Source organism: Mesoplodon mirus, assembly GCF_964341445.2.
Source record: "Mesoplodon mirus genome assembly, chromosome: 2".
Taxonomy (NCBI): Eukaryota; Metazoa; Chordata; class Mammalia; order Artiodactyla; family Ziphiidae; genus Mesoplodon; species Mesoplodon mirus.
In genome coordinates this window covers 145,216,149-145,235,524 of record NC_138977.1, presented here as the reverse complement: position 1 = coordinate 145,235,524, position 19,376 = coordinate 145,216,149, and the positions used below count along the sequence as shown (strand labels likewise).

Here is a 19,376-nt window from a genome sequence, read left to right as displayed (position 1 = left end):
GTGCAGAGAAGTGAGCAAAGGTATGGATGGAATAATAGTAGCCATAGGTCAATAATTACTGAAGACAGCTAATGAACACATGGGGGTTCATTAAGCTATTCTCTCTACTTTAGCATTATGTTTGAAATTTTCCAAATAGGAAGTTTTTTTAAAAAGAGATAACTTCTAATTGATAGCTGGCTTAGATTCAATTCTTCAGTGCAAAGCCATGGAAACAGTAAAAAAAAATTCGCTTAAAAATTGTATATACACATGCAAACACACGTACATATATGTACATGTGTGCATATATGTAATTTGAAATATATGTATATTTATTTGTATATATACACACACATACATATGTGTGTGTGTATTTGAAACAGATTTCTACTGGTTTCTAAGCCAAGGTCTCTTATGTAACACTATAGCAAAACTATTAGTGTCATATATTCACATTAGAAAGTAAGGCATACCATCTTGGTTATTGGTAAATCGTGACATATATCTTTCTAGCTCTTTAGGTTAGGTATCTGTTTATTAGGGGTTGGAGGAAAAGTTAATGATCCATATCCCAAACATTGATTTCCACTGATCTCTACTAGCTAAGAGTAGGCAAACATTGAAGTATATTTCACACCAGTGTATGAAGGACTAAGTAATGCCCTTTATGAAGTCTATTTCCCTAAACTGGTCTATGATGTAAGAACTTTCCATGTTACACGAAGTGAACATCTTCAGGCAGTTAGTGAAATACATCTGGAAAGGGTTGGCCCACTTGGGTAGGCTTGTCCTGCTTGGGAGGGAGTCTGCCTGAGGTCAGTGCCCCAAGCCAGTGGTTCACATTCACAATCACCTGGGGGTGCTCTGTAATAATGCAGATTCCCAGCCTCTACCCAAGACTTATTGAATCAGAATTTTCAGAATTGGGATCCACAAATCTGTAATTTGAAAGACTTTCACTTTTCCTCATTTCTGATTCTGAGTGCTTAGGATTTCTGTTTCTGTTTTTTTAAAACGTGTGAATACAACTGCTCACAAGGAGAGATGGGGAGGCTCAGGCAATGGGGAAGGGACAGACGGGGTGCAGTGGCAGTAGACATCTGTGTGAATGGATTATTAAGGTCAAGGACTGCTTTTGGCTGAAAAAGCAGAGGACTGAAGGGACCAACGGCTGGAGCTTTGGTTTGGTCATAAGACCCTTGACAAGTTTCTAAAATATTCTGGGTCTCAGTTTCCTTAGCTGTTTAAATGAGGAGAGAAGGATCTGATCATCTAAAGCACATGATTGTCGTAAGGCTACAGTGATATAACAGACACCAAGAGCTGTTACAGGGAGAGGTGTAAGTTGAGAGTTTGGCCATAGAGACTGAGAAGTCCTGTTAAGTGTCAGCCCACCTCTAATGTGACCATCTGCTTGGCCATAGCTCTCTCCACTGCTTCGTACATCTGTGTGTTCTGGATCCCCAAGCCACAGAAGATGACAAAAGCTTCCAGAAACTGTTCATCATTTCGGTTGAAAGGCTTAATTTTGCCAGTGGTCTCCTCCATCTTATTAACAAGTTGGCAAACCCCTGTAACAATCCAAGAAATCAAGCAAATGTTACTATTCATCATCACAGTTCTCACTGACTTTAAGACCCCCCCCGCCAAGACTATCTTACACTTTTCTCTTGGGAATGCTTGGTATCTCCAAATAAGCAAACGAATCCTCACAAATATAACCTAGAAAAGTCATCTGAATCAATTTACATGAGAACTTGTTTCACAGAGTCCTAAATGTATGTTGTCTGTGTTCAAAAAATCCTAGAGTACTATTTTCTTCCAGACTCGGTTGCGAATTTCAGATCAGCTGAGTCCCCAAAGACAATTTGTCCTTTGGAGACTAATTGGATTTTTGTACATTTGCCAAGAGAGCAATTTTGATGCACATCAGAATTTTGGGTCACACAGACTGCCTTTCCTTACTGAGAAACCAGAAGTTAAAAAAACACAATTACATACAAAATAGAATGTATGAAACAGACAATTTACATAGACAGTCTCAAGTTTCAAATATGCACCTCTGCATCCAGGAGAATCATATTTCCAATCATTTTTTGATACTACAAATAAATGCACATAGAAATAAATGACTATTTAGTTAGAAATAAAAGCAGAACTAATTTTTGGAGACAATCGTAACCTAACCTCCCAAATCCTGGCCTTTCTTAGAAAGTCAAACACGTAGTCGATATGAATGGAAGATTACATCAAATCTTGATTGAACTAGTTGTTCTATGGGACTCTGGGCCTAGTGGTCTCTGTGAGGAGTTTGATGACCTCCTACCTCTGGGTAACACACTGTTGTTAAAGTCCTCATCTCTTCTGTCTCTGCATATGTAATACAGACTTCCATCATGTGCACGTAGTGCACATGTGCTTTAATACACACAGGAACTCTAGTCTGCAGTTTTCACTGTGAGGAAGGTGTGCCCAGGCCCATTTTTACAGATGAAGAAACTGAGTCTCAGGAAGGTTAAGTCATATGCTCCAGGTCGCTTAGCTAGTATGCTTATGTCTAAAATTGAAACCCCAGCTCAGCCTAGCCCCAAAGGCTAGTTTATTATCACACTGCTGCTCTGTGTCTTTTTACCCCCGTCAGATCATTGCTAGCAGTTCCCTGACTGCATTTTGCTTGTCCACACCTTTGCCTATGCTTTTCTGCTGGCCTATAATGCTCCCCACTGCTCTCTTTCCTGTTGTCCAATTGATCCCTTCATGCCCTTCACAGCGAGCTCCCACAAGCCTCCCACTTCCCGGGTGAGGCAGGCACTTCTCCTTTCTATCTCCTTAACTTTATCATTTGGAGTACCATGGGGGATTTTATTTCTGTCTTTCTTTCTAGACGTACATATCTTGGGCTTAGAGATTTTATTTTTTCAGTTCCACTTCCCCAGCCAGCAATGCCTGGCATATAGCAGGACTCAAAAAGTGTTTACTGAGTTAATGAAAGAATGAAGGATTGCGGCTCTGACCAAACCACTTTCCCATGAAGACTATATTCTGTTATCTCTTATTTTTCCTGGAGCACAAAAGGATTTTATAGCGTCCGTGAAGATGCATGGTTGCACATGAAATCCCTTTATTACCACTGGTGTGCACTTTATTTTTAACCCTACAAATTATCTGTATTCTCATGTTGCTCTTTTTTGTTTGTGGGAGTTTTTCTACTTTAGACAGTAAAGGCATCCTTATCTATCTGTATTAGTATGGCAGAGATTACTTCTCTAACACATTCCATTATCAAGAAAAATTTTAAACAAGACATAATAAATCTGGACACTGCAAGTAAAAACCGTGAGTAAATATGGCAATCAGTATTCATTATCTTAAAAGACCATGTCCCATGTACGGTAAAAACGCCTGGGTTATGTCCTCCAACCTTTGTGAATCCCCAAATTATAAATATGGAACTGTTTATATAGGCTTCTGGCTATCTCCCAAATCACATTTTCTTGAGGGTCATGCATTCTGTGCCTTATCCTCACATCACAATGTAACTGCCTTTCAATTTTTACTAAAGTTTTCTCCTAGTTGATGGCCATTTTTCATAACCAAGATTTTTCATTTTATCACTGCATAAGATTGATTGCATGTATGGCAAGGAAGACAACCCTGAGGGGTTGAGACGTGGCCATCAGGCAGTCTGATGGGCCTGGGACCGAGGTAAGGAACTCTTTCCTGGACAGCGCTTCAAATCTGGGCCTCAGCCAACAGTCATTGAATGAATATATTAAGCGGTATTAACTAATACCGCAGGAATTGAAAGGTACTAAAATGGCATGTTAAGTGTACAAGTAGGAAGAGTTGGCTGTAACAACCACAGCTCAGGGCAGAACAGCTAAAGTGTGTCTGTGTCACAATCCACCTCTATAGATACAGACACGCAGACACAGAGTTAGGCTCAGGGCAAGAAAAGGGGTGAAGACAAACTATCCCTTTAGGAATATAATTTAATTCTTCTTTGAAAGCAGTCACATTTATACAGCATTCAAGACAATCCTGTTGATCTCTTTACACCCTTCATAAAATTTAATTCTATCAAACAAAAATACCCAAGTCGGAAAAAAAAAAAAAAGCTATGAAGAAGAAAAAGGTTCATAACAAACAAATAGGGTTCTTTGAGAAAATGTAAAGCTTGGGCCTGTTTACAGATAGTTTTCACAACTTATTCATTAAAGATCTGGAAGAGTGGATAGAGTACAATAATGAAATTTAAAACTGGTCATTTGAAATGCCACATCTACTAGTAAGTCATATAAAATCAGAATCACTTATATATAAAAACAAAGTAGTTATTGCAGAACCAAAAATAAAACAAAATCACTCAACAAAAACCAATAACTATATACAAAAATAAAACAAAACATTCAAAAATATATTAGGAGAAAACCAAGAAGTAGTACAGTTAGATAGCAAAATATCAGTGTTAATATTATTAGAGTTCACAAAGTACTTGTACAGACATTATTTCACACGGTCATCACAGCAGCTCTGAGAGCTAGTTGGCACTGAAGGCATCTCTGGAAATTATGCTGAAGGGACTAGACAGTTTCTAAACACACACTTATGTTTCCTTTTCTATAATTCCAGGGATCAGATGTTGTTACCAACCACAGTTTTCCTTCTGGCCTCTTGGCAGAGCAGGGGGTCAATTCTTATATCCTGCTTGTGGTCTCCTGTCCTCTCTCCTGCACAATATGGGCTCCAAAATTAGCATCCTGTCTTGTTAATGTGTAAGACTTAGCCTTATACCCTTGTCACCTACCTTGCAAATAAGTTTTTCGCACTTGTTATTTGCCAATTATCTTAACTTAGGGAGAGTTTCGGTCGTAGAAAAGATTTCATTTCTCAAGTAACTCAAACAGTTATCCTTTAAGTTTTCAACTATAGTGTCTTGCTTTTAAAAGAAGCTTTCCCATTTTAAAATTACATATAAACCTATATTTTCCTCTGGCACTTTTACAGATTCATTCTATCACATTTAATCTTTTAATTCTACTTAATTTTTTCCCTAAATTGCTACTGGATTCTTGCAAAACTTAAATAGTTATCCATTCTTTAATAATTTGAATTGTCACCTTAAATAATAAATTCATACTTATTTCAACTATGTACTTTTTTCACATTTAAAGGTTATGAAATCAGTATGCATCCTAATCAATTGCTTGTCATTATGTAATTAAAATCATTTTTTTCTTTCTTAAAGACATACAAAATGGTGTCTTTCAACCAATGGCATCTTAGAAACAATGAAATATACTGTATTATGCACAATAACACAACTGTTTTTTCAGACTTGGGTCTGCATTTAGACTTTCTACTGTGTTCCATCAATCCTGCCATCTCTTCTAGCACACATATAATACTTTTAATAATGTTACTTATACAGCATTATTTTAATTTCTGACAAGGCAATTCTCTATCCATCAACTCTGATTATTTGATTATTTTTATGCTATTCTTCCAGATGAATTTTATGTATGTTGGTCAAGAACTCCTCTACCCCCTGAAAAAAAAAAATCTTATGAGGACATGTATTAAAATTGATATAAATCTGATCTGCAAAAAGTTAACATCTTAAGTAATAGATTCTTATCATCAGGAAATGTTATATCAGTTCACTTACTTAAAGATAACTTAAAGACTTTCAAGTTATCTAGTAGACTTTTATAGTTTTCCTCATATAGATGTTCCTATTTCTGACCAAGTTTATTCCTTGTTACTACTGTAAATGGGATGCTTTTGCCAGTATTATTTTCTAACAGATTTGTCTTGGCTTGTAAGAAAGTTATTTTCTTTTAATAATATGATAGCCAGGAACTTCTGCAACTCTCTTTTTAGATAGGTACCTTCAGCTGATTCTTTTAGGTTTTTTCATTCAACAATCGTATCATTTTGTAAGTTATTTTGCCTTTTCCTTTTCCATGCCTCACCTTATTTCATCCTTTCCTGTCCTCTGATTGCTTTGGTAAGAATTTACTTTGGGCAATAGTTGTTTTGTTTTGTTTTTTTTTTTAGTGACTTTAAAAATATAACTTTCTCAACTACTTCTATAAAAAAAATTTAACATCTTTATTGGAGTATAATTGCCTTACAATGGTGTGTTAGTTTCTGCTGTATAACAAAGTGAATCAGCTATATGTATACATATATCCCCATATCCCCTCCCTCTTGCATCTCCCTCCCACCCTCCCTATCCCACCCCTCTAGGTGGTCACAAAGCACAGAGCTGATCTCCCTGTGCTATGCGGCTGCTTCCCACTAGCTATCTGTTTTACATTTGGTAGTGTATATATGTCAATGCTACTCTCTCACTTCGTCCCAGCTTACACTTCCCCCCTCCCCGTGTCCTCAAGTCCATTCTCTATGTCTGCATCTTTATTCCTGTCCTGCCCCTAAGTTCGTCAGAACCGTTTTTTTTTTTTTTAGATTCCATATATATGTGTTAGCATACGGTATTTGTTTTTCTCTTTCTGACTTACTTCACTCTGTATGACAGATTCTAGGTCCATCCACCTCACTTCGTTTCTTTTTATGGCTGAGTAATATGCCATTGTATATATGTGCCACATCTTCTTTATCCATTCATCTGTCTATGGACACTTAGGTTGCTTCCATGACCTGGCTATTGTAACTATTGATGCAATGAACATTGGGGTGCATGTGTCTTTTTGATTTACGGTTTTCTCTGGGTATATGCCCAGGAGTGGGATTGCTGGATCATACGGTAGTTCTATTTTCGGTTTTTAAGGAGCCTCCATACCGTTCTCCATAGTGGCTGTATTGATTTACATTCCCACCAACAGTGCAAGAGAGTTCCCTTTTCTCCACACCCTCTTCTATGAAAGATTTTAAACTCTCCTTGAGTTAGTATTGGTTATTACCAATTTTTATAGAATTTCTCCATTTCATCAAAACATATTATTTTTTTGGTACATTGTATTATCTAACATCTTTTAAAGTTTCTTCTGTATCTGTAATTACATTTCCTTTCTCATTCCTATTTGTGTTTCTTTTATTTCCCTCATTATCTGTGTTTATTATTATTGTGTTTGCCCATTATCTCTTGTTTTACTATCCCCTCTCATTTCATAAATTTATATTTCCAATTTCTTTGCTCACTTTCTTCCTATTTATTTGTTCACTTTGGGGGCAGCATAGAGGGTGAGAAAGAGAAAGGTGCTGTCTTTCTAATTTCTTCAGTTGAACACTTAGTTCAAATAACTTCATTATGTCCTAATTAATAATGGCAAACTAGTTAAAGCTATATAACTCCTATATATATAGCTTTGACCTTGTACCTTGAGTTTTTATGTTAAATTGATACAACCACTAATTTTCTAAAATGCTCTACTTTCATTTTGACTTTTGATTTCTTCTTTGTCATTTGGGAGAATGTTTTTCAGTTTCTAAGTGAGCTTTTTCCTTCCAATTTATCCTTTTATTACACATTTCTAGTTTTAATGCACTGTGATCCATGACAGTGGTTGTCAATCCTACTTTTCAGAAATGACTAAGTTTGTGTTGTATGTGTGTGTATCACTAATATTTGTAAATTTCTGATGAATATTTGATAGGAATTTGTTTTTAAATTATGAAATATAAAAGTAAATATTTATATGCCAATTAAATCCATTTCATTTTCTGTATTAATCAATTCTAATGTTTCCTTATATTTTCCTGTACTTTAACATTCTATGAAAGACTCTCACTATGATCACCATTTTGTCCATTTCTCCTTGTATTTTTAATAGCTTTGGTTTTTGTATGTCAATGATGTTATTTATTTACTTTATAGAAGCATTTATGACAATTACACTTTCCTCTGTGAATTTAACTTAATCAATGCAAAGTGATTCTGTATATTATATGTTTTTACCTTAAAATTTACGTTGTCTGATATTGATATTATTATCTCTACTCAAATTTTTCCCATTCTGTGTAAAATGTATTCTTACAAAGAGTATATTCTTCCTGTCTTCTAGAAATTCCTCAATGTTTCTGGTCCAATAAAGGTAAGCGTCTCTGTTTTCCAGGGCTACTATGAGGTTTCTCTTATTTTTCTATTTCTTCAATCAATTCTTGAAACTATAATCCTTATATTTATTTTTATTTTATAGATTTTCACTTTTATAATTTCAAGCTATAATCTCCTAGTTTTATTTTTTTCTCATTTTCTTCCCATTATTACTGCCCCTACAGCCTTATTTCCTGGCACGTCTTACCACTAATCATAATTAACAATTCTTTAATTGGGAAAACTGTATACTTTAAGCAATATAAGCAGTACGTACCATGGACGACACTGCACAGTGTAATTATATTTGCATTAGGAAAATCCTAGCAAATATTTTTAAAAACAAATGAATAGTTAGTGATATTGCCAAATGATATAATTTAATATGAAAAATAAAATTAAGAAGTCAAATTTAAACTTACATAATTTTACAATATTTACTTATGCCTTGGGATCATATTGCAACACATACATGAGCAGAGCATTAGGACGGTAATCATTTTAGAAAATACATTCAGTAAGAAATACATATTCCTCTCTCATACTTCACTGTCAGACAACGTGTGGTATAACACTATGATTTTTATTACTTTTTCACTAAAAAAAAAAAGAGATGAAAATGTAAGCTATTTAAAGTGGAGATGTTCTCAACAGTATTTTTTGGATGGGAATGGAACTAATTTTGTCAAAATATGCCCTGAAATTGACATGGAAAATAGGCATAAGAATTTCTAGTAAATATGATATGAGAAAAATGCAAACTTAGTCTAATAAATAGGGGATATAATTGGTTAAAATAAGTGAATTTGAATGAGGAAGTATTTTCTTAATAGTGTTGAAAACAAAGTGGTGGAAACACTCTGTGTTAGCCAGAGCACTGAGAAAACATCTGATATGAAAAAGTACCTCAGGGAATACATTTGGTGATACAACAGGCCCCATACTGGTCTAATGTCTATAATTTCATCTAATTGTCAGTAATGGGAAAAATAAGGAAGGGAAAGAAGATTACCAAAAACACATGGGCCCGTCTGTCTTTCTGCATGGAACTCTGTGGGGATTCTGTATTAGAATTACATACTAGCATAATCTGGTCTGTGACATGTAAGAAAAATTATCTATGGGCATGATGTTTTTTCCATGCTGCATCTGTGAGTACAAAGTATAGTCGAGAATTCAAGTTCTCTGTTTTGTCACACTTATAAAGACAGCAGGGAACACTGGAAATTTTCCCTCTTGAAATTAACCTGAACCCCCCCCCCCCTAGAAACCCCACCAGGGAAATCATTTTTTCTTTCTTTCTTTCTTTTTATTGGCAGGGAATTTTTCCTTTCCAAAGACAACATTTACTTACTTTTGACTCTGTTATCAAGCAGGGTGACACAAAACGTATGCCAAGAGAAGTCTGATTATTTCAACTGGTATTTCTTTCTTTGTTCACTTGTCTGAAACAGTGACAGGAACACAGAATGTGGATTCTGAAGGGATCTGAAAGGTTAGTGAGTTGAATAATGTGCCCATAACCTTTTTTTTTTTAAATAAATTTATTTATTTATTTATGGCTGCATTGGCTCTTGCTGCGCGCAGGCTTTCTCTAGCTGCGGCAAGCGGGGGCTACTCTCCCTTGAGGTGTGCGGGCTTCTCACTGTGGTGGCTTCTCGTGTTGTGGAGCATGGGCCCTAGGCGTGTGGGCTTCAGTAGTTGTGGCACAGGGGCTCAGTAGTTGTGGCTTGCGGGGTCTAGAGTGCAGGCTCAGTAGTTGTGGCACACAGGCTCAGTAGCTCCGCAGCTACTGAGGATTTTCCCGGACCAGGGCTCAAAGCCCATAACCTTTTAAATGCTTAAAGGGAGAGTGGAGCCAGCCGGATGTTGTGAGCCCTATTCCCATCCAGGGACCTTTGCACTTCCCCCAAATCCTCTTATTTATCACATGTGTAAAGTGATGAAAAAGCCTGATGTATAACTTCCTCCAGCCACTCCCCATTCCCAGTTATTCCAAAGAGATGCTGCTGAGAAAAAGCGAAGATGTGCCTTGATGTGGCAAGTTGCCACTCTGTCCTCCTTCTTATCAGAACTTATTAGTAAATGATGCATCGCTTCTGGAATCCATTTCACATTTTCAAAGGTCAAAGGCAGCTGTGGTAAGCTCTATATCAAAAAGCATTTTAAAGAAGTATAACATGGGAGATTGGGATTGACATATATACATTAATATGTATAAAATAGATAACTAATAAGAACCTGCTAAAAAAATAAAAGTCAAAAAAAATTTAAAAAAAAAGAAGCATAACATTTATAATGTAGTTTTCACCTAACTCCTAAAATATAAAATTTTGTATCCTAAACATTTATGTAGTTTCATATTGTAGGGCACCCTTGTCAGTTTTCTTCTGTTGTTTATGTTAGAGATCTGATCGGTGATAATCTTGAAAAGAGAGCTGACATATGGGTTCACTAGGCCCTACTTTTTTCTCTGAGAGCTGAGAAGCGTGCAGGTGATGAACAGCCTTCAGAGAATCGCCAGGCTGGCTTCCAAGAGGCTTTATGAGGCAATGCACTGGAGTCAGCAAGCCCAGCCTTGTAGGCTTCCAAACTAGTTTACCATGCTGAGGACAGATCCCACTCTCTGGGGTAGAGAACAGTACCTAAGTTCACAAGACTGATTTATAAAACCAGAATAGTATCAATGTCCAACAAGAAATAGAACTGTCCCAGGAGCCCGAGTATGCACACCTGCAACTCAGCCCATTGTCTCAAGCCCAGTTCACCGATTTACAATAAGAAACAACTGGCAAAGTGGGCAATGTATTCGAGAGGGTATGAAGAATGCATTCTCTTCCTATGAGTTAACATATATTGGAAAGAAAATAATCAGAACAAGGGAAGTCAGACTGGTGGCTTGTTTAATGGCATAAGCCCGTGTATCCATCTCACAGTGAGGACGCATGCCAGCAAACGGACTGGAATCACTGAGCAGTACCAGCTACAACCTGCTGCATCCATCGCCACGCAAGTGCTGGCCTTGCTAAGTGGTCAGCATACCCTGTACACTGCTACAACCTTCTTCATCCATCTCCATGTGAGAGGCAAAGGTTCCCTGACTACTGCACACAACTGGAGAGGCACTTTCAATATTGGTCCTTTTCCCCCCCATTTTCATGAACGATTACCCCCCCACCCCGTACCTTTCTGACCAACACTCTTCTTTAATAAAATTACAGTCAAATCTTACAACCTGGAAACTCATCAGAATTTTTAAGGTAAATTTATATAGCTAAGCCTTGCTTCGTTGGGGTTTTTATTTAAAAGTTTAGCCTCTGTTCTAAGTTCTTGGGAGAATATTTAACAGTTCAGACTGTTTTCAGTGTCAATCATGCATGACTGGCATATAAAACCTCACGTTTTCTGTTCTATGTTTAATATAACCTGCAATGCCAAGAAATAAATATGTCGATAATAGGAAACATCATCTCATTTTTCTGAGAATGCCTTCTTCCATCATTCCCGCAGTAGACATATTTTACTAACCTTCATGTAAGAATGTAAACTCCCTGAGGCAGGGGTTTTTGCTTGTTCACTGACTTATCCCAAGTGCCTAAAGCAGTGGAATGTTCAATGAATACAACCTACAATCTAAACCATGTATTCAAAAAAGAAAAACCAGAAACCAAGAAGTGAGGCCCTAAAACAATATACATTATCGACTTCATCTCTCTCAGTTTGCTAACTTTCAACATGTCATTCTTAAACCAAACTTCTGTTGAAACAGGACTAAAATTACCAAAATACATCATAGTTAATAAGATATTTAACAAATGTTTGTTGACATTTATCAATATAAAATTATTTCAAAATTATTTTATCATTCCAATTTTTATCTTTTTTTCAAACATTTTAGTCTTTAAATTTACACTTGAAAGGAAGAAGTTTCTGAGAATACATGTTTTTCTTTAATAAGTGCAGAGTAGAGGTCAACAAAAAGGCTTTACCTATCACTTTATTCTTCTTTCCATTTTTTATAGGTGTACAAAGCAAACTTCTAATGCACTGCTGTTTTACATTTCCTGTGTTTTCATTCTAAACAAAAACAAAAATAAGACAGCTAAATATTATGAGAAGACTGTCCATTAGATGCTATAGAAACTGTATTGGACCTCAGAAGCCACTAATATATTCATCTTTTATTAGCTGGAGATAACATTAGAGTGCAGAAAATGTGCAAATTATAATGAAGTTCACATAAATGTACTATAAAGCAATTAGTCTTTCTATTATTAAAATACTAAATATCCTATTTTCTTTAAAAAATTTTTTTCATATTTTCCATTTTATTTACTTGTATTTCTTTTATTTTCCATTTTAAACTCTCCAAGCAGCTTACAGTAATAGTAAGCAAAGTATTTATTCAGTTTCTACTATCCCTGTGTAGTAGATGTCTGAAATAACTTAACAAGAGGGGCAGAAGTCAAAAGTATTACACCACCTAGGACTCTACATGCTACAAATTTGTCCTTGTTTAATTTTACCACTGTTATCTATTGCCCATATTGCTAAAGTTCTAAAAAGGTCTCCTAGATAGGCAAATAACAAAGTCAAGGCAGCTGCCTCAAACTGCAATGCTTTTCTGAAGTTAGATGAGAAAAAATACTAGAATTCAAAGTTTTCGATGTCTGAGAAACTGACCGTTGTAGCTTTGCTCTCAAGGAAAACAGATATTCAGTTTTCCACAGAGCTGTTCACTGTGGTAGATTACCAATTACAGGCACTTAAGCCATATGAAACTTAATTTTTGAGGGTAAACTCAAGAACTCCAGCCATACTATCTAAAGAATGTCATTAAGTAGGTAATAGTTAAATTACCTCAAAATTAGTTTATGATAGTTCATTAATACATGTTTAAAAAACTAATAAAAGTACAGAGAAAAATACTCAAGTACAGCTGATAACCTCTCAACAGATGTTATAAGCTGTTTTATTCTCTTTCCTCAGATCACAGAAAGCACAGATCACTCCCAAAGAGCCAATTCTAGGGCCAGTCCTTCAGTTAAGAGTAACTAGTTTGGGACTTCCCTGGTGGCGCAGTGGTTAAGAGTCCACTTGCCAATGCAGGGGACACGGGTTCGAGCCCTAGCCCGGGAGGATCCCACATGCCTCGGAGCAACTAAGCCCATGCGCCACAACTACTGAGCCTGTGCTCTAGAGCCTGCGAGCCACAACTACTGAGCCCATGTGCCGCAACTACTGAAGCCCGCGTGCCTAGAGCCCATGCTCCGCAACAAGAAAAGCCACAACAATGAGAAGCCCGCGCACCGCAACGAGGAATAGCCCCCGCTCACCGCAACTAGAGAAAGCCCACGCAAAGCAATGAAGACCCAACGCAGCCAAAAATCAATTAAAAAAAAAAAAAAAGAGTAACTAGTTTAAGTGCAGATCTGATAGGAAAACAGCCTTCAAGCTCCAAATCTAAAATTGGGTTACTTACTGTCCAGGGAAACCTTTTATCTTTACTGACATCTGGGATATTAAGTGGTTCCATAGTATTTTTGACATACTGAGCATACATGTAATTGATTCTGTTCGCATCACGTTCCCTGTGGAGATAACAGAGATGAGTTATTTCTGTGCAGTGAAAAAAACGCAGGCAAAACAGAGTCAAATAGATGATTATAAGAGAAACATACCAGTCTTAAATTATAGAGCAAAGTGTATATCTTAATTGGAAAATGCAGCTTTAAACATATTTGATGATTTACAACTTTGGTAGTTACTATAACTGAAATGCTTTGAAAAAACAAAGACCCACAATTTTTCAGCTATCTAAAACAAGCTTAAAATGTCATTAAGTAATCTTATTACCACTGTTAATGGGCATGTTGATTTTTGTGCTATTTAACGTAAAATCCATATGAATTGTCCCTATGTCTTATTTTCTCATCAGATTATAGAATGACTAAAGTCTAGTGTCTGTTTTTGCTTCCTCAGTTATTTATTTAGTCTATCCATTCCAATAAAACAATCTTTTACACATTTCAGACCAAGGGAAAAATCGAGCAGGCCTAGAAGAATTTTATTAAGCTCTTCTCTCTTCTGCTTTAAATTGAAAAAAAATTTTTTTGAACTTACAACATTTTCCCAGTTTCTTGCTTAACAGGTTGAACATAAAAGGTTAACCTGATGTCACAGGGTTCATAAGTGCAGTGCCAGTAACGGAGTTGGGAAAAGAGAACAGAACGCATCTTTTCATCAGGAAACTTCCTATGTTCCTTGGTGATGGGGATGAATTCCGCAAAGAGGGTCAAGTTATAGAAATTTACTCCAGCCATAAGTATGTGTCTGTATTAATTGTAAGATCACTAACTGAAGAAAATAGGAAAGCCTAATAGTGGGAGACATTTCAAAATAAAATATGTGCCTCGGGAAAAATGTCCACTTGGTCTGAGTTCTCCAAGTGCTAATCTTTTCCTGTCTTCCATCATTCTCACTCAGCCTGCCAAACTGCTTCTAGGACAGTGGTTTCAAATGATGTTCTCAATCACTGTGATTCCACAAAGATTCCTGATTCCTGGCCAAGATAATTGAGTCTTTCCTTTCTTTGCTGTACATTTTAGGTTAAGCGTAATTTGGTCCAATCAGGTACTGACCATATGTCCAGTATTATATACAAGTGATAAAGAATGAAAGGGAAATGACAATAGTAACACAGGAATACATGAACTTCAGACTGAACATTTTCTGAGCCTAGATTGATAATGTGGGAAGGCATGCAAAATGTCAGACACATCAGACCTAGGACATTTCTGGGTTTCTATTTCATACATATTATTTGGGTAGAATCCCAAGAAAAGGTTATAAGTGTAGGATTTAGGTTAACAAAGCTATTTTAAAACCACAAATATTTCATGGACAGCAAAAGTTTCACGAAAAGAAAACAAGAAACTACAGTAAAGATAAGAAAAATGAAAAGGTAGTTACAGAGAGAAAGAAATACACTGGAGAGGATATCTTTGTCCAAATCTCTTTTAAAATGATGATGATGATGATGATGACTTTTATTGTTCTTATCATCATCATTACGTCAACAGTGGGAGCCAGATGAAACCCAAATAGTTAAGCAACTTGCCAGAGACCATAAATTCAGATGTATAGGCATTGATACAGAGAAGCAGATGTATTAAAATTACTTTTAAATCAATAGAAACCTAACTCTTTTTTCAATTCCCTGAAAATTTTAAGTTTTCCTGATGGTTACTTTAGTGAAAAATTAGTATTCGATTTATTAAGGTTATGTGATAGCACCTTATTTCTTACTCTGTAAAAAATGCTAATAAATTCTTACTTCCTCCCCTCAATAACAACAGACTGAGCACTTCTTCCACCCTTAGGCACCCTTAGCATCATGGGGAGACAAACTTCTAGAGGTCAGTAGCTGTCATAAGGCGCTTGTAATCTAGTAGAGGACTGTGACAGAGAATGAATAATAATACAATGTCTAGTTGCATGTCCTCTTTGAGCAGAGTCTAGTGCAGAAGCCCCCAGCTGTCCCTCAATAACTCTTCTCCCTTTCTCTTTATCTAGACATATGGCCGCTGAGGATAAAGACTGCATTTATCAGCCACCCTAGTGGCTTGGGATCATCATGTGACTAAGTTCTAGGCAACAGGAAATGTGACTGCTTCTAGAAAGCTTACCTAAAAGGCAGCTGATGTATGCTCTCTGCCCCTTCTTTCCCTGTCCCCCATCCTACCATTTGAAACGTGGATATGAAGGCTGGAGCTGCATCCTGGACCCTGAAGGGAAGGGCCACTCCCTAGAGGTGCAGAGTAGAAAGCTTGCAGGTACCTGGGTCCCTGAGGCCTTTGTAGAACAGAAGCAGCAACACAGAGCCTGAGCTGCCTGCCTCTGGGTCTTTACAGGAGAGAGTAATAATATTGCATTCTTATTTAAGCTATTTTTACTTTGGGTTTTTATGATTCACACTCAAACCTAATCCTAAGTAATACAATTGGTGACAATGAAAGCACCACATGTGGAGAAGATGGACAGATAACCCCTTGGTGGAGTGGGTTGGAGAAGAGGGGGTATTAGGGAAATGCGCAAAAGGCTGGTAAGATTTAAGGATGCATAGAAAGACATCAAGAATGAAAAGGAGGGGGAAAACAGTATAAAAACATTGCTGAAATGGAAGAGTTCTAGGTATATTTGGGAAACGAAATTAAACAGCTACAGATTGTTAGGAATAAAGTGATGGTTTCAGACTGAAGATGTTAGGACAGGTAGTGGATGATTTTGAAGGTGCAATGCCAAGGGATAGGATCTTTCTTTAAATAACAGGAATATTTTGGTAGCCTTGCAAATGTGCCTCTCAGACCTGCAACTGCAGGAGACCTAAATGACCAGTGTCTCTAGTCACTGTGCTCTGAAACCCAGGATGGTGCTTGTACTGCAGACACACTTCCCAGGGCTGCTCCTGGAAAAAGATGGAGCACACACAGCAGGGACACTAAGGTAGCCCAGGCTTGGGAGACCCAGGATGCTTCTGACAGGAGGCTTTGGCTACAGAACTCCCCAACAGCCTGGCCAAACTTTCCTTAGAACTGCTCGGCTGACTAAGACACTTCCACACAATGCTCTTTCCTTCTTTACCCTCTTTTTCGCTCTGGGTCAGACTTGTGTGGAGAGCTCACGGCTCTCTCATCCCCTCCCAGCTCCCTCCCCCTTTACTCTCACATGGGGTTCCCCTAATAAATGTCTTACCCATTTAATCTAGTCTTGGCATCTGCTTCTTGGAAGGCCTGGGCTAACTCAGACCTCTAAGGTTTTTTGCACAGTGGGTATCAAGGGAGGTGTCCATGAGTACATCCTTGGGAAGACAGTCAGGGACACGAAGCTTGGAAACACTGAGAAATTTCTGTGCTTTTAGATGTAAGTGGGAATCACTTCAGGTTATGTGAACCAAAGACAGAAAAATACATCAAAGAGACACAGAAATACTAGCACTTACTGACTACTTACTATGTGCTGGAAATTTTCTGAAGCATTTTATGTGCATTAATTCATTTGGTCCTTTCTAAAATCCTGCCATCAGTATCTCCATTTTACAGATGAAGAAACTGAGGCTTTGAGAGGTTAAATAATTCACACAAAGCGCTATAGCTAGTAAGTGGTGGAACTTAAGTTTAAATACAATCAGTCTGATTTCAGAGTCTACACTCTTACACTCTGTAACTACCATTTTTTAAAGTAGTAAAAACCTTTCTACTATTTTAAAAATAGTAGGTGTTACTATATTTAACTATAATTGTTTTCCAATATAGTTATAACTAATAAGCATTAACTAGTATATGTATTCCAAGAAAGTCAGCTTAAAGGAGTAATTCTATGTATTTGTCATTTTATGACAAAATGTGCATTTAAAATTAATATGAAGTTAACTGATATGGAATTATAGCACTAAAATACCTATTTCTTAAAATTAAGAGCTAACATAAACTGTACCCCATCACACTCACTTTTTCCTTCTAATTAGGTGGCTCTTTGAATCGAAGCATAGAAACTCTAAAACCTCCCACCATCTGGAAATGAGCTTCCCTTCTGAATTCTTGGGTGACCCAAACTCCAATAGTTTACTGTGCTTTATCCCGGTGATGATATGATTCTAACAGTTATGTATAATGTTCACCCTGAATATTTTTTATTTTTACACTTAACATTTCAAAACTGTCTTCAATAAATTATTTTAATTTATAAAAGGTAATTAGTGGGTTGGTTGGAAAAGTACCAAACTGATACATAACTGCCTAAAAAGGACGATTTGCTTACTGCTAACATCATCAAATTGCCTAGCACTTCATCTCATGGAAGAGTGTTTGGATTGACAAAGTGTTTAATAATGAGAATTGGAGAGGCCTAAATTCTATCAATAAGCAATTTTAGAAACATAATACAGAATCTGCTGGTCAAGTGTCAATACCAGGTAGTCCTTCAAAAAGCTGAAGTTACTAAACACCATTTTAATTCGGAGTTTTCACAAAATTAAGCCTGAAATCTATTAAAATAAAACCATATTTATATCACTAAGAGGACTTTTATTGCATCATTATAATAAAGGCTAACTATTAGCTAATGTAAGGCACTGGTGTTGAATGATTTTCATTATTGTAAAATCAGTTAATGAATCAGTTTAAATGATCCGTGTAAATTAGTCTCTTTTAAGGTAACCACACTGACCTATTTATCTTTTATAAAACAATCTTTATACTAAGACTGTCTTGGTATAATTTTTTAAAGTGGAAAGATATCTTCCATTTTTCCTACAGAGAAGGAACGTGATATTCATCAGAAACAAAGTAAAAGTGCTAACAAAAGATCAGGATGAATAAATAAATAAATAAATAAATACCAAGACATATATATAGTAGGACCTCAGTTTCTTTTAATTCATATTGACCAGTAGAGGTCACTATCATACCAAATCACAGGCTTGTTCAGCTATCAGAGAAATAAGAGGACTTGTCTGACTTCACAACAAAAATCAAATGTGAATACATAAAATAAAACTACAAAGGCATATGCTGCTATACAAATATTCCAAGGTAAATGTAGATAATTCATCATTTTATATAAATATTTTTCTTTTTGGCCATGCTGCACGGCTTGCAGGATCTTAGCTCCCTGACCAGGGATCAAACACAGGCCCCAACAGTGAAAGTGCCGAGTCCTAACCACTGGACCGCCAGGGAATTCCCATCATTTTATACATTTAATATGCATTATCATACTGATTTTCCTACTGTCCTCTGGGTATATGTAAATTCATAAATATACATGTATAGTTTTTTTGTCTATATAGCAATTTATTATTTATGCAAGCCAAAAAGTAAAATAATCAAATATTTACATGTTTAGAAGCTTTCTAAAATGTTCTTTATAAAATTCAACAAAAATGTATGGTATCATAAAATCAAAATAGTATCTATTAATGCTCCTCCTGAGAATAAGACTTCATAACTGACCTAGGCAGTATAGCCCAATACCAGTATTTAAGAAAGATACATACATACTCACCAGGACATGTGCATATTATCACATATTCAAAAGGATTCAATTTCAACTAAAACAATGTCATATATGCCAGAAAATACACACACAGAAGCTTAGAAAAGAATAGATGTGGAGACGGGATATAAACTTCAGTTCACGACCAGCAATGCCAAGAGGGAAATAAAGATCAGCTATTCTGTTATAACTTTGTGAACCAAAAACTCCAGCGTAGCAGAAAAATCTCTGGGTACAGATACCATGGTTTATGTACCCTGACTACCCATCCCATGCCCAA

General features: G+C 36.5%; 1 protein-coding gene across 4 annotated transcripts in view; it reads right to left on the bottom strand.

Moving 5' to 3' along the window:
• PDE5A (phosphodiesterase 5A) overlaps positions 1 to 19,376 on the bottom strand; it is a 146,954-nt gene that overhangs the window by 49,012 nt on the left and 78,566 nt on the right. For all 4 annotated transcript variants that reach the window (XM_082645870.1, XM_082645867.1, XM_082645869.1 and 1 more), the window contains exons 8-10: positions 13,524 to 13,632; positions 12,031 to 12,118; positions 1,378 to 1,553 (exon numbers count right to left, since the gene is read on the bottom strand). In XM_082645870.1, the coding sequence (XP_082501996.1) occupies positions 1,378 to 1,553; positions 12,031 to 12,118; positions 13,524 to 13,632 (373 nt within the window). The remainder of the gene's footprint in view (positions 1 to 1,377; positions 1,554 to 12,030; positions 12,119 to 13,523; positions 13,633 to 19,376) is intronic.